We start from the raw sequence: 16963 nt of genomic DNA on the forward strand, positions 1-16963 counted from the left end.
GATGAAAACTGTAGCGGTCACACCACTATGATCGATGTAATGTAAACACATGACTGAACACACATTCAAATACAACCAGAAACTCAGCACTATATCTCACATAGGAGTAAATATTTTTTAAATCAATTTATCAACATGTCAGTAGTAATTACGAAAGTTGTAATCATTGCTGGAGTGAACGGTTTCCGTCGAAATCTGGTTTAATAGAAGTGCGAAAACGAAGTTCGGCGAAATCGCATTGACGCCAGACCCTCTAACTAAACGAACGAAATTCTCTTACTGATGAGCTTGTGTATTTGATTGAAGTACGATGTAATGGGGGTATAAGGGGTCATACGATTTGTCAATAGAAAAGATGAAAACACGACGCAATCCTCTCAAAGTTCATTTAAATACAATGGTTGGCAACAATTTTGAGCAAATGTTATTCTGCTGGTTTTATATATTACATACAGCTAATAATGTATTAAACTCAATCGAATCTGATTTCAACTAGACGGGTAATTTACATGCTATTACTAGATATATATTTAATGTGTATGATTTTGTGGTATTTTGAGGTAAATAAACTCACAAGTTAGTTGTGTATTTGTCACTAGCTTCTAATCAATGTACATATCTATATTACACAGTCCATTAACCTACTAAAGTATCCGGTGTAAAGTCCAAGTATAATGATTTCCAGTCAATTTGTAACGAATACACATGGTGGCGCAGTAAAGTAGATTTGTACAGTATGCCTTTTAATAAGTCAATGTTTCTCAAAATAACACCTTGAAATGTCGGTTAAAGTCAGAAGGAAACAGTGAAATGTTTTTTGTTTTTTTTAAGTACCGAATTTCAGCAATGGAAGGTACTATATTGGTTCAAGTACAAGCTGCGCGTGGTGGGGTTACCATCACTGATGAAGCAAATTTGATTTCTAATCCTGTCGCAGAGGGCGTAACTCAATCACGAGATTAAAGAAATGTAGGGTCGGTCAGGTCATGAATTATCTCGACTGCCTTACATTAATAATCTGTTATCAATGTTTGTTGTCTATCTATTCTATTATATGCAAATGTTCACATCCTGTAGGTATTCATCTATTTAAGGGGTACCTCTACGCAAGTCACTCCAAAAGCGATCACACTATCGAAAGACAAGCTACCAGTGTCAAATCTCAACGTTTCCCTCGAGCGATTGAAAAACCAAATCATCTTGACCACACCATGTTGAACATGAATCTACTGAAAAATGGGATGCGATGTTTTGCTGTCATCGCTTCGTTCTTGGTATATAGCAGTGTTTGTGAACCGAATACAGGAGACTGTGTGACGAGAGAAATCCAGTATCACAATTATTATGAAACAGGTTTGTCAAGTCCTCTCTACATGCTCATTAGCTTATGATACATAAGGATATATGAATGTATTGACTAGAAAATATTTGTAAATCAAAACTATACTCTCCAATTTTGCAAACAGTTATAATTTTTTATGACTATTAAAGTCTAGCATAAATGTTAACATACAGTAATATGATAATTGAAACTGGTAAATTCGAGCAATTAATTTCAAACTATATTTTTTCTAAATATATGCCATGAACGTCACGGTTACCGGTGAAGTTTAAACGTGTTTCAGAAAAAAATCGTGAAATATCAATTTTTAAAACCGTCGTTGCCTTGCTTAACAGATTCATTGGAGTGAATGTTTTATTATTTGTATTATTTAAACTCTTTTTCCAGCCTGTGGTTTTGGTTGGTATTATTTCAAGAATAAGTGCTACTTCATCAAAGAGTCCGAATTTTACACTTATAATGAGGCAGAAACTCTTTGTCAAGGAATGGATTCACAACTGGTTACCATTAAAGATGCTGATTTGGACCTGTTCCTTCGAGGTCAGTAATATACATAACCACCCCCCCCCCACACACACACACACACACACACACTCATCACTCACTCACTCACTCACAAAGTATCAACATATACCTAAAGACCAGCTTCCTTATAAACCATAGGTGTTAAGACCTTTTCACATTTTGCCTTTAGAAATGTTAAAAATAATTAATTATATACACTGGATATAATCGTGAATTCCAATTCGTAGACAAGCGTCGCTAACTCCATGGGTCCAATTTTAATTCATTTTTTTTCTTCAAATTATTAATTTATTCGGTGACCATATTGGATAACGGTAGGGTTTTTGTTTACATGGCCTCCATTTTAAGCAATTACACATTGACCGTTTTATTTTATTTTTATGGGCCAAGGGTTCAAACTATTCTTGAACAAGCAAAGTATTTTTTTAATTTCCTTGGTTCATATTTCACTAGCATTTGAGCTACATGTTATAAACATTTGATAGAGTATAAATCAAAAGTCTATACTTTCTGTAATAAAATACACTGATGACTCATACTAAAATTTGAATTACAAAAAAATGCATACTAAATTGGCACCTTGAAGTTATTAAACATGGTTTCTGAAATACATGTAGATATATTACCTACACTGTGTTCCACTGACAGAATTTGGTAACCGCACTTCTCTCTGGACTGGACTAACTGATAGAGATGTAGAGGCCGCCTTTCGTTGGGCAGATGACTCAGTGGTAAGTATTATTTTAAAACAATTACTTAAGTTAACTTGATACAACTCTTTCAAATATTTAATTTGAACACAGTGTAAATTAAATTCAACTACTCCAAACACGGACTCTGAAAATAAACTAAATGACAAAAAAAAGTTGAGCCAGTGGAGATAAGTGTTTTAAAGTGGCCATATGGATGAGAGTTTGGTATTTATTTTGGATTTTTATTTTATTAAACAGCTTCACTATGTTTTTCTACGTGAAAAAATAATGCGAAAGAACATACACCAAGTTCATGTTCGCAACTCAATAAACTACAAAACATTAACCAACGTGTAAAATATTTGTTATTGTACGTACAATAACAATTTTTTTTACACTTTTTGCATCTTTTTGCAATGTATTGAGTTATGAACATGGACTTGATATATGCATTATTTTTTCAAGTAGAAAAACATAGTGAAGCTGTTTAATCAAATAAAAATCCAAAATAAATACCAAATTCTCATCCATATGGCCACTTTAAAAACGGTAAAAGCATAGGACTGTGTCATTGTCACTGAAAATATGAACGATTCCGAGGTAAAATATGATCATTTCCAGAAAATGAGAAACTGTATTCCTGTTTGTGATATGGACATTTGTAGCATTACAATAAATGTATTCATCAGTGACTGATTGAAACAGACATCGTGATAACCACATTGCAGTAATTATCAGATTATCATTATAGCTGATTTTGTAATGACAAGATTTTTACGTCAATGATAATAGCTAGAAAAATGACAGTCGCCATGCAAAAACTTAACTCACGGAAACTGGAACCAATTGTTCTAGATAACGTATTCAAACTGGAATGTCCATCAGCCAGACAACGGCGCAGGAATAGAAGACTGTGTGCAACTGAGAAGGCAATATGGTGGTAACTGGAATGACCAGCCATGTGAGACAAAGTGTGGCTTTGTATGTCAGAAAGGTTTGTATATTATGTTCTAAACTACGTATGTATGTATGTATGTATGTATGTATGTATGTATGTATGTATGTATGTATGTCTCATGTCTGTCTGTCTGTCTGTCTGTCTGCCTGCCTGCCTGCCTGCCTGCATGCATGTATGTATATATGTATGTATGTATGTATGTATGTATGTATGTATGTATGTATGTATGTATGTATGCATGTCTCATGTCTGTCTGTCTGTCTGCCTGCCTGCCTGCCTGCCTGCATGCATGTATGTATGTATGTATGTATGTATGTATGTATGTATGTATGTATGTATGTATGTATGTACGTACGTACGTACGTACGTACGTACGTGTGTGTGTGTGCGTGCGTGCGTGCGTGCGTGCGTATGTGCCTGCCTGCCTACCTGCCTGCATGCATGCATGCATGCATGCATGTATGCATGTATGTATGTATGTATGTATGTATGTATGTATGTATGTATATCTTCCTGCTTGCCTGTCTGTCCGTCCGTCCGTCCGTCTTGTACTAGCAAACTTTAGGATTAATCAATATTGTCAGCTATATGTTACAATATAATTGGTAATCATTAGAGACAAACGATAACACATGTTTCTCTCATTTCTCCACAGACTATTATCAATGATGAAGAACCAATCTTATATGTGATGTTAAAACATGCTGATGATACCACATTGGTATAGGCTGACCATTGTCCTGTCATCCTATCAGTCGTTAACATTACGTTTAATCTGTCCTTTTTTATCAGAAAGTACAAATAGGCTCATATTTTCTGAGAATAGCTTCACACTTATAGGTAGTCCTGTGAATACAACTTGCTTTTTCCTATCATTTCCTTTCCGATTAATATGTTGAGGGTAAATGAATTGCTTTACTGTAATTATTTTTTAGTTTGAACATTTTGGAACTAATTGTTGAACAAACGTTTAATCTATTTTGAGAATAATGTTGGAATCGGTGCATCTCAACTTTTATGTCGATGTCATTGGATCTTTAGGTTGGTAGTTTTGATAGCAGAGGTTTATTTCTGACAACAGAGTTTTGACTTTAATATTCGAAATCAAGTACTTACATTTTATTGATTATCATGTTAATATTAATAAATCATCTCAAATTTTAATATTTTGTAAACGCGTAATTTAACTTTGACGGTAACGTGTATGTGTGCTAGTATGATTGATGACAAGTTGATTTTCCATAAATGCACCATTTGGGAGCCTTGAATTAATTGTCAGCTGTGGTGTGAGGATAGGAGTGGGTCTCACAGATGTACACTGGAGCAGTTGGGTAAGATATTAGGGATAATGATGTTGTGGAGATGTTGAGCTCGCTTCCGACGATGTCAGGAGTGTGCCATCATTTGGAGTTGAATTGTGGCTTTCAGTTTAGTCATTGAGATCCAAACGCAGGTACCCGAATTCAATAATACAGTGCCTTCAAACACATCCACATGGCGGTAGTAGTAGGAAATAACCAATACCTTTAAAACTTTCAACATAATGACAGCATATAACTCGCATTCTCATTGGTTTTGGTCAACTTTAAGAGGGGGATAGTCATGTGTTAGAGAAGGAAAATTGGCGGAGGACTACTTTTTAGCATGACGGAGTCGAGAGAGTGTCACATTTTACGCAACTGCCCGAGCCTGATCTCCCCCCTTGTAATTACTTAAGGCTCCCTTCGGGCTCTTTGTATAAACACAGTATAACACAATCCATATGATGAACTACCACGTTATGTTTTTGGGGAGTCACTCACTCTATCACGTACAATTGTCTACCGGTAAAATTATATATATATATATATATATATATATATATATATATATATATATATATATATATATATATATAGATGAGTGAAAAAAGAAGGTGACTTGGTTACTTGTTACATGCGTGGAGTATCGATGTAACGAGTAACCAACTCACCTTCTTTTTTCACTCATTTATCAAGTTCTACATCCGTATCGAGCACTTTACACCAGAAGATTTATACCTGAAACCTACGTTTGGATATATATACTTCAGAGAGAGAGAGAGAGAGTGTGTGTGTGTGTGTCTAGTGTGTTTTATTTGGCTGCTGATATATACTTACTTGTTGCATTATCGTCACGTGATAGATTGTCAACCAATACCACATGATTTGTTCCTCTAGATACAACTATGCTGGGTTTTTGTTCTGATGTTCACTACAGTATATCGTGTTCTGCATATTTCAATCTCCATCATCCCTTCAAACCCTCTTTTTCAAGTTATTCTTACCCCCAGAAAGCCATCAATCAGATAAACTGTATTGCATTTGCTGATTATGAATTTGGAATTCTGTTAAAAATTTAACTATACTTTAGACATTTACAAACCAACTTCAGAAATCATCTCTGACCATGTTTCACTAATTAAATACAAAGATGTAGACTAAAAGAAAACAATAACTATTCTTTGTTGTAAACATACCATGTGCACATACTGTTTTCTGATGCGATCTTTAGTAATTGGTTATTATCTAATTATGGCAAAATAGTTCCAATTGTGTTTATGTATTAACATATAAGGGGGAGATAGTAAAGTTGTATTCTCCAATGGAATCTATTCCTCTTCATTTGTAGTATTCTGTAAAGTAAAAACACATTTCAATTCAACAACTGATAGTGACAATTCTTCAAAATAATGCCCGATCTGTACGTATACATGGTGACAATAGAGTGCTCTGTCTGTCTGTCTGTGTGTGTGTCTGTCTGTCTGTCTGTCTGTCTGTCTGTCTGTCTGTCTGTCTGTCTTTTCAGTTTATTTTTCTATCTTCGTACCTACCTACCTACCTACCTACCCATCCATTCACTAACCCATCCACTCACCTATTCTTTGTCAGTATGTATGTATGTATGTATGTATGTATGTATGTATGTATGTATGTATGTATATATGTATGTATGTATGTATGTATGTATGTATGTATGTATGTATGTATGTATGTCTGTCTGTCTGTCTGTCTGTCTGTCTGTCTGTCTGTCTGTCTGTCTGTCTGTCTCTTTCTCTCTCATGATAAATACACCCCATAAATTTTACATACCTCTTTCACAGACGAATCCTAATTTATTGTAACACTTATTGTCGTTCCATTGACCGCCGTATGACCCTTTGTAAAGACACGCACAGTTTTCTATCCCTAAATGGTTGTCCGGTTGGCCAGGTATCCAGTTTGTGTAAGTCATCTATGCATTCAACGTTAAATGAGATGCTACGTCATGAAAAATGAATTACATAATAATTTATTTTTAGTTAGTTTCCGAATGAAAATATCTGCTATGACTTGATTGTATTAATAGTACATCTTTGCAGTATGTAAAATATTCATCATGATCTTAATGAAAAAAATTGAATTTATTGACACCTCTGTTTGATTTATTTATCTTTGGGTGAATACTTTAGTTTTCAACATCTGTTTGGAGAAGAGAAAACGCCGTTACCATATTTATGCCAATATCGTTCTGGTTAGCAACATATTTACATATATGATAATGAACTCATGCCGATAACGTTCTGCTATATGAACACAGTAACTGGGATAGCAACATATTTACATATATGTTAATAAAGTCCTACATAACACTTAGTCAACCGCTGTAAAAAAATACCAACAATTCTTTACAGGTACTAATTATCGACAATAGGGAAATTGCAATCCAGACTGAGCATGCTCAGATACAAAGGACAATGGGATTATCTGTGGTTATTGTAATACCTTTCTGGAGCTACCGATAAAATAAGCCTCCCACAATGGTCAGGGTAACTATGAATTGATTATTTGTGGTTACAAACAATGTAACAGTATTGTTTACCATACCAATTCATCAGTATTTATTACCACATTTCCTATGATGCAACATTCAACATGGCGGGTTTGTAAGTTCCCTATTCTGTATTCCCGTTTCCATTCTAACTCAACTTGTCATACTTACTTCTGAACCGTCCAACCATCTCCAGGATCCTTCCTCGTTCCTGTCAGACAATCCAATCCAAAGATCGACTCGGCTACCAAACTCTGCAATAGGAGTGGATTTAATATTACAACACAAGCAGTATAATTTACTGTTTAACAAAGTCATTTTAATTTGCCTTTTTTTCAGAGGAGATTATTAAGGTGTAACTAATTCTCTTAGTCTTTTTTTTCAGGTGAGATTGAAAACCATGGTTAGGTAAGTCCTGCGAGTATTCAGTGAAATTTAAAATGTACATTCTGCCAGAACCCGAGTATTCCTAAGTAGAATACATTCTTGGCACAATGGATGCTTACTAAATAGGGACATAACACAACTGGTGTTAAAAGATATACAAATGAAAAGACATGTGTTATATGCAAGTAAGACCTTCGTTCGTCAACGGCGTAAAAGTTACCGTAAACTGTTGTTCACGGCTACAGCCGAGTTTTCATTTTCATAAAACTACCTGCATGTACTACCCACGTCTTTGGAGTTATTGTATAGTATTGTGTTAAGGGAAGCTTATAAAGTTTTCACTGTAATGAAGATATAGTTTCGGTTACCCAGACTCTCGCAGCTGGGGTCTGCCTATCTACGTATACGAGACCTCCCCTAAGCGAGAGTTTGGGGAAACCGAATCCCCGCTCGCCCGTGCAGGACCTAGATCATAGAGCAGTGTATATTGGGGAATACCCCCCCCCCCACCACCACCACCACCACACACGCACACACGTCCAACATTACAGGCTGAACGATTTAGGTACATTTCTCAAGCGACTGATACATCCTAATTAGAACGAAAAAGCCTCGTAGGGAATTTCTCATGACTTGAAAGAAATGTACTCTGTGACTTCCGGCGCGGAACAGTTTAAATATCGTTCCCCAGACTCTCGTCTGGGTGGTCTCGTAGAAGAGCCCCCAGCGGTGAGAGTCTGGGTAACCGAGACAAATGAAGATACTGAAGAGATAGACATCAAATTAATGTTGCCATTGTATAGAAAGGATTTCTTCTTCATTTTTACGACTTTATAAACTACGTCTTCGGATCGTTTATATCTCATGTAATACTGACTTCAGTCAATTGCAAGTGGTGGACCTGTCTCTGTAAATGCGAGTACCTTTCAATGAGCTTCCTGTCCATTACACCCAAAAAACTGTAAACTCGGCGTGTGCCACTCAATAAAAGAACTACTTACCTCTTAGAAATAAATCCACATCGACATCTTTAATCATCGCCAACTTTCCATTCATTACCTCGCAGACAGTTTCTGCCTCTTCGAAATTGTAGAATTCGTGTTCTTTGATGAAGTAGCATTTATTCTTGACGTAATACCATCCAAAACCGCAGTTGTAATCATATGCTACAAAATCAATGTCACTTTTAGTGTGTTTTACGAGTACATTTCTAAAACACGCATTTCACCAACTCGATAACATCCCTAATGACAACTGTTATGACTAACTAGGCAAAGGAAATGCCTAGGAAAAACACGGGTTTAAGATCTCATTTAAAAAGTCAACCAAAGGAGTCCACTTTAATGCGTAATTATGTATGAGTTGAGCACTTAATGGCAAGATTTTAAATTTGACCTACATAGGTTATGTTATCAGAGGAAAACGACCTCTGCGTAGTGACCTCAAAGCATACAATGGGAGTCTATCTACATATGAATTATCTGTACACATGGTCGATAGACTGAGGTAAGACTCATTTTACGAAGACAACTCGAATTAAGCAAGACGTTGGAATGTCTGGCTAAAACCGCCAGAGTCAATGGGTCTTAGTCTTTAATACCCGTATGTCGAATCTCTGGGTCAATTCTCGATATGTTCATCCACGTTTTCCGTTTGTATAAAGGAGATATTTAGTAAACGTAGATATCACCAACCTGATTCATGGCCATGGCAATAAATTTCTCTCGTCCCACTTTTTCCAGTTGTAGTTGGTTGACAGACGCCATCATACGCTAACAAAGACGATATCACAGCAAAACACAAGATCTTGTTTGTTACAGGATTCAGCATTGTTCGGTTTAGATTAAATTTACAGAATTTGAACACGTCCAATTATGAAATAGGGACGGTCACTTTTAAAACTGTTGTCTTGTCGTCCCACAAGTACCGTCACGGTGTTTAAATGTGTGACGTAGTACAGAGTACAATGATACACAAGTACACGAAAACCAATCAAGCGATGTGTGGCACTTTAAGTACTTCACTGGATGGAACTAAACTTTGTTTTGAATTAGCAAACTTTTGTTCAACAATAGGGTCTTAAAAAGTATGTATTCAACACCAGTCCTTGACTTGGTTCACTGGCCCTTCAAATTTGTAATAAGTTCGTCGTACACGAAATATGGTTGTACACAACTAGCTCATCACGCCACACACTTGAGTATTGTACATTCTATGTGCCTAGTCGTAGTCTTTTGAAGGATGAAAGCATTTTTTTTATATCGCGGTCATGTTAATACAATATTTCTTAGTTCTTGTATGAAAAAATGATGAAAACTAAAGACAAGAAAACTCAAAATTGAAACTATCACTGCAGCATATTTGCAGTCAAAACGACAACATAAAGTCATGATCATTCAAACTCTGTAAACTTACCAGCCAATCAGGAATTTTGCTACTGTTCTTGTGATCTCTACTAATGTCCTTCCAACGATGTTTCTCCCCTCGAATGTTAATTTTCCCCTCGTTTTCCGAATCTGGGCACGTTTCTTTCCAGCTGCAGTTAGCTTTAGCCGCGCCGTGGAATCGCACATAGCTAAGCCATGTCGCATCGAGTCATCGGCAAACTCCAACTACAATTTTGGAGAAATAGAGCATGCGCAGTCCACTTTGATATCGTACTGACCTCAAAGGTCGTTCAAAGGTCGATGTATTCTTGCGCGGCTTTTCAATGTTTACTATAATTTAAAAAGCAACGTTGTTAATATTCTTTAATAATCATTTTATACATTTATGGAAGGTTTGTGGCTTTGAACACGAGGTCATTGTACATGCTTTAGCATGTGTAAAAATAAAATTATATTGAAAATGACAAACAATACACTTTGGTTTCTTCCTGATGACGTAGTAGTGCATGGTTTTATATTTGGCTGTTGATGCATATCTTTTCATGCATTCTGTCACACAACTATCCACGGTTGTTGTGAGGCGGAAATGTGATAATTTCAGAAGTCAACTTGTCTTGTTCGTAGCCGGACGTGTTCAAATATTCTGAAGATCTAACAAGCAAACGATGATGGACTTCGTGACCTACAAGATGTGGTATTTTGCTGTGATTTCTTTGGTCTTGGTCTGTTCCAGCTATTGTCAACTGACGACTTCTAATACTAGAAAATGTGTGACAAAGGAAATCCATTACAACACATATGAGAAAGACTGTAAACCAGGTTTGTAACACTTAATGTAATGGCGGCCGTACTTTATTCAGTGTTTCCCATGACCCGACCGACGCTTATATTCTTCAATCTGTTGAAATCTTAAAAAATCGACGCCTTCTACGGCAGGATAAGTAGAAAAATCACGACGTCACTGATTATCAGATGACCCCCCCCCCCTCAGGCAAGTCAACGTCATGAGCAAAAATTGGCGTTTATTGCTGAAATTCGAGAAATTCAATAAAACAAATAATTCAAAGTGTTCTTATTACTTTGATTGTGAATTAAAAATATCACCAACATATACATACACATTTACTTTGGTATGTTTTGATTTATTTTCTTGACCGACCAAATAATCTGACGATGTAACGATGAGAAACTTAGAATTAATGATAAGGGGCACTAAAGCAGCACTTCAGGTCAAGATGTTAAAACAACTAGCAATCCAGACTTCGCCAAACACAAACGAAAAAATTAAAGAGGGGACACCCAGTGTATAATAGACCTTTCAATGTACCCACATGTCACCCATTCACTTGATAATATAGTAGATCTGTAACCCCCAAAACACTGTATTAAACAATTGCGAAGACAGTGTTGACACATTTCAGTCAATGATATGTATATTATAGATAATGTGATTTTATGTTAAATGCAATGTGAATTATGTCACAATCAATGAGATTTATGTTACAGACAATGACGCCAGTGTCACGGTTGTATGTCACAATGTGCTACTTGCAGCCAATGTGAGTTATGTTAGTCTGTGCCATTTTCAATTTTTTACAATTTATTTTTTCATAAATGATATTTTCATCATCTCAAATACTATTCAATTTGTTATGATTTTATTTTTTTAATTTAAAAAAAATATGTTAATGAGCATTGTGACCGACGCCATATTTGAAATCAGTCCACGAGACTTTAAGTAAACTGCCACTTTTCAAAAGACACCATTGACGTCAAACAACCAATGTAATATGTGCTATAATCTTAATTATACGCATCGTGCACCCAAATGACAAGTGTTTGTTCCAAACAGGGTTGCAGACTTCAAATCAAAATTATGCACCCCTTCTACAGAATGGATCATTCCGGTAGATGTACAATCATGAAGTTGCCGAGGATGAAAGTGTATGCTGTCACTGTACATAGTGGACGTTTTTTGACAGCGTCAGTCATCAATAAAAACGATAATACTCATTCTAAAATTAGCTAATTTTGAAAGGGACAGTAGTTTGGGGTTCATTTATGGAGTTTTGATTTTGTATGATCAATATTGGTGGCAAAATCGCCATGTCAAAATTGCCGATGTGGTAATGTATGACGAGTGAGTTCAGAGGACGCCATCTTAAAATCTCATATCTTCCCTAGCCACTACATGCAACAGTGCATGCAATGCTTCGAAGCCAAGCAGAGGTCATAAGTTCACCATCCTCGTTCACAACTATCTATTTCTGGAAATCGAAATTCTGCTATTTTTAGTACTTTTTGATTTTTGTCTTATGGCATTTCTATCGTATACCACAGTAATATCAATTATTGCCATTTTTGGTCAAATTTAGGTTTATTTTCGATTCTCTTAATTCATGATCTTATGATGTCGTCGGAAAAGCCACTGCATGTGACAATAAGCTGGAATGAAAACAAACTACGTTTGCACATTTGTATTCGTGCATTTATCGTCATTTTTAGACTAATTTTCCTGAAAATTCACAAATGTTGGGATTTTTGTCACATCTAAAGCTGTCTTTCTCTACGTTTTTCAAAACCCATGAACGAAGAATTGTAGTACGTGTGGATCCGAATCGAATGGGTGCTTAGGCACGTAGTAAAATCCTGGACAGAGATAGGATTTGAACTTAGTCCTGGCAGTCATATAGAATCTTCGAAAATGTCATGTCATATATATGACAACCATGGGACAGCAGGTTCGTAAATCTTCTGCAGGTATGTTCTATGCAAAGCACTTATCCCCCAAAATCGGTGAATGACGTGATGTAATAAACTATAGCTTTCGAGAGAAAATAAATTTGTAACCGTGAATAAATGTTTGCGCAGCTATTCTGACCGATAGGTAGCTTGTTTAATTAAACCAACAAGTTTACATTCGTAATATCTGGTTTCAATTCCTTTTACTTTATGTCAGTTGGATCAAATTCATTTCAAAATAGTAATAAATTATATGAATACTGAATGCAGGGATCGGAAGGTATGATTTCACAAAATGAAAAACTATGAAGAGTCAACTTTTGAAGATATCAAAATTGACATTTTAACAATTCTGACCGAACACTTCTAACAACGAGCTTTAGTTCTTCCCCTGGATTTATATTATATCACTGCTTTATTTGTAGCCTGTGGTTATGGTTGGTATTATTTCAAGAATAAGTGCTACTTCATCAAAGAATCTGAATTTTACACTTACGATGAGGCAGAAACTCTTTGTCAAGGAATGGATTCACAACTGGTTATCATTAAAGATGCTGAGTTGGACCTGTTCCTTCGAGGTCAGTAATAGACATACGCCTACAACCCCCCCCCCCCCCAAGAAAATAGCGTGATATAGCTAAATGACCAATCCCACTGTAAATAATAGCTCTTAAGATCTGTCCAAATTTTGCCTATCGTAGCATATTCCTTGTCCTTTTGAAATGATAAAAAATATGTGGATCACTGTCTTGTTTACGAAGAATTGAGAAATATTTATGTTCTCGTATTAAGTGGCCATATTGTCATCGCAAAATTACTACGTAAAGGTCACTTTCACAAAATTAACAGGAGTGCATATGTGCATTGTACTTCACAGTGGTTTTGACATCTATGCCAGGTTTTCTTATATTCAGTCATGAGTGTCTGAGATATGGCTGTCCATGCATGGATGATCAGACTGATAAGTGTAATTCCTATAGCACTCATTCTGGTGTTGACCGTTTGGGGGCTAACAACTGCATTGTTTTTCATTGACAGAGTTTGGCTCACGCACTTCTTCTGTCTGGATTGGTATCACTGATAGAGAGGTGGAGGGAACCTTTCGATGGTCAGATAACACACCGGTAAGTATTATTAGAAACAATTCTCAAAGTTATTTGATTTGAACATGTAGTAATATAGGTCCTACTATTGTGCCATGGACGCTACTTCTATAGAGGACAACAAACCACATGACAGAAAACATTCCAAATAAATAGCTTAATACCATAAAAGCACTAAGCACATTTGATACTAATATATAACACAGAACACAGTAACTATCTCACCTTCAAAAAACAATTCTTCTAGCTAACATATTCAAACTGGAGTCCTCCTCAGCCAGACAACAGTAAAGGAATAGAAGACTATGGGCAGCTAAACAGGGAATATGGTGGTCAATGGAATGACAAGTCCTGTGAATCAAAGCAAGGCTTTGTATGTCAGAAAGGTTTGTATGTATCATAAATTGACAGCTACGTATCTGTCTGTCTGTCTGTCTGTCTGTCCGTTCATCAACGTTGTCAGCTCCTCACACTACAATATACGTTGTGATTATTAGAGACAATCGGTATACACATCATATTGTACGTTTTTCCATTAGGTAATTAGAGAGCCTTCAGTAATTACAGGGTGGTAGGGGAAATCAGGCTAGGGCTATTGCATAAGATGTGACCCTCCTCTGATTGCGTCAAGCTAAAAAGTGGTTCTCCCCCAATTTTCTTTCTCTGAAACATGACCCTCCCCTGTTGACGTAGTTCAACAACATGGGTTATAATGTTGTCAGGAATGGACATGAGTCCCTGTATCAATGACAATGACTTAATCCCTCTGCTGCCAACATGTTGAAAGTTTTAAAGGCATTAGTTATTTCCCAGTACTACCGACATGTTGCTGTGTGAAGGCACTGTATTAGTAAATACTTTTGTTTGGATCTTGGCTGACCCCCAAAACAACTCCCAAAAATTAGATTGGCACACTTATGACACTAGCAACACCGACGGAAACATCACCATATGACATCTTACCCATCTGTTTCTGTTTTACTCATATGAAACCCACTTCTCTCCACACTTCACAATTCACAATTGTCAATTAATTGATTACGTATACATAGTTGTCAGAAGTGATTTGATTGATGTGGGTTGATATTATGGCATACTAATGGACTTTGGAACAGGTGGCAGGGATGGGGAAAAAAAGAAAAGAAAGAACAACAACAAACAAACCAATATTCAAAATTACACATTAAAATGGGTCAAAGTAAAATGTGATCCTCCCCAAATCGCATTTGTAAAATATGCCCCCCCCCCCCATTCCCCTAGCCCCTTTGTAAATATTGAAGGCCCCCTTGTTTCTTTCTAACGATATAATTTCTCAAATTCCCCCACAGAATATTACCAATGAAGAGTCAATATTTTGTCCGAAGTTGAAACATGTGATGTTGACGTGATATCAGTATCCTCGAGTACTAAGAATACTGTCCGTAAACCTGGATAGGCTGCAACTGGGACATTTTTCATCAAATAATCAGACATATATTCACTAAACATTATATTTGGTAATTAGTATTCAGTATTATGATGTAGGTAGTGCAGTGGCAAGTTTCAATTATTGAGCGAAAGCTTCATTTTGAAATTTGTAACCATCTTAAAACTGGACTCATTTTAACTGTAGTATCATTTTAAGGGCAGTCAAGCACAATATCTTTACTGACAATGGTTGATATGACAATTGTTAAAATATTAATAATTAGACATTGTACATGTTAATCAGTGGCAGTGGTCGATATTATCCAGAAGCAGCACAGAAACAGGTTGAAGTCGTCATGATCGTAGGGTGCAGCTCCAAAAAATTAATTTCATTTGATTTACTGTGTATATATACAGGTACAAAAAAAAATACATTGACGTACATGACACTGTGATGCACTACTATTTAGGGTGCAATATAATATGGGTACAAAGTTAATATACCTAACGAGCATTTACAAAAAAAACATTACAGTTGCAGCTAGTGCACCTTCAATGTGTATAAGTAATAAACATATATTTAATTTTTTTTAGTTTTTCCCAACGATGATTATATTAATGTGAATTCGATACCGGATATTCGGCTGATTGTAGCAACATGTATCAAAGTCTAAATGTCTCTACAGCACTCGTTGTGACTACATTTTTTTGCAAAAACAAATTCTTTATAAAATGTTTTCATTGCACTTTTCTAAACTAATCAATTAAAATACAGTTAGAATGCTAATGTGACATTGTTTAAACATAAATTAGCAACATCAATGAAAATGAAGCAATAAAAGCGTACTTCAAAGAACTGACAAGTCTTTTTAGAATCACTTCAGACATTGAATTTATCATAAAATACTTGACCATGAAACCAAAGTTATGGGCCACTTCAAGTGAAGTGTAAAATTCTGATATAAATTAGGAATTCATTGTTTACCTGAAGACCAGAACTAACTACTTAAAAATATAATTACTTTAGAGTGAATACCGTTCACGTCAAATTCGATCATGTTAAAACAGAATAAACTTCGGCCTGCTTGCCCGTCCTTAGAAATTAGCTCCATTTGTGCTAAAACGCAGAAGCTGTTACTCTTGCAATGGCATTGCCAATGCCCATTATGGTAAATAGTGATAAACAGACAGTTATAAGACAATATACGAGCTATGTGTCTCACAGTCCTATAGCAGGGTGTATGTTTTCCAAAGCACTGTGATGTCTGTCAATTATTGACATTTTTAGGTTTAATCTGCCCGTTTTTATGTTTATTATTATTTAGTTTAGTTTAGTTTAGTTTAGTTTAGTTTAGTTTAGTTTAGTTTAGTTTAGTTTAGTTCATTTTAGTTTAGGTTAGGTTAGTTTCGTTTATCAATTTAGTTTAGTTTAATTTAGTTTAGTTTAGTTTAGTTAGTCTTTCATGTCATAGGTGCATATATCTCACACTGAGTCAAATGTTACAATGGCATTAAATACGTTAGCCATATCATCTAAGTGTTCTCAACATGCTAACGTCAGGTATACAAAAGATAAGAAAGACAAAAGATTG

The 16963-nt window shown here is 35.8% G+C and overlaps 2 protein-coding genes across 4 annotated transcripts; both read left to right on the forward strand.

Annotated features, from left to right (window-relative positions):
- The first annotated feature begins 1220 nt into the window (after positions 1-1220).
- LOC144445356 (CD209 antigen-like protein 2) lies at positions 1221-4244 on the forward strand. Its single transcript, XM_078134894.1, has 4 exons — positions 1221-1353; positions 1730-1882; positions 2516-2598; positions 4173-4244. Exons 1-4 carry the CDS (start codon positions 1221-1223, stop codon positions 4242-4244), a joined length of 441 nt encoding a protein of 146 aa, XP_077991020.1.
- A 6436-nt stretch (positions 4245-10680) lies between these two features.
- LOC144445984 (perlucin-like) lies at positions 10681-16125 on the forward strand. 3 transcript variants are annotated; one of them, XM_078135640.1, is made up of 5 exons: positions 10681-10938; positions 13287-13439; positions 13900-13985; positions 14212-14350; positions 15293-16125. In XM_078135640.1, the coding sequence occupies exons 1-5, from the start codon at positions 10785-10787 to the stop codon at positions 15304-15306; spliced, it is 546 nt and encodes a 181-aa protein (XP_077991766.1). In that variant the 5' UTR covers positions 10681-10784; the 3' UTR covers positions 15307-16125. The 3 variants fall into 3 exon arrangements, with proteins under 3 accessions (XP_077991766.1, XP_077991768.1, XP_077991767.1); XM_078135642.1 differs by lacking the exon at positions 10681-10938 and adding an exon at positions 12701-12860; XM_078135641.1 differs by lacking the exon at positions 10681-10938 and adding an exon at positions 12746-12879.
- Positions 16126-16963: the final 838 nt, after the last annotated feature.

Source organism: Glandiceps talaboti, chromosome 14 (genome assembly GCF_964340395.1).
Source record: "Glandiceps talaboti chromosome 14, keGlaTala1.1, whole genome shotgun sequence".
Taxonomy (NCBI): Eukaryota; Metazoa; Hemichordata; class Enteropneusta; family Spengelidae; genus Glandiceps; species Glandiceps talaboti.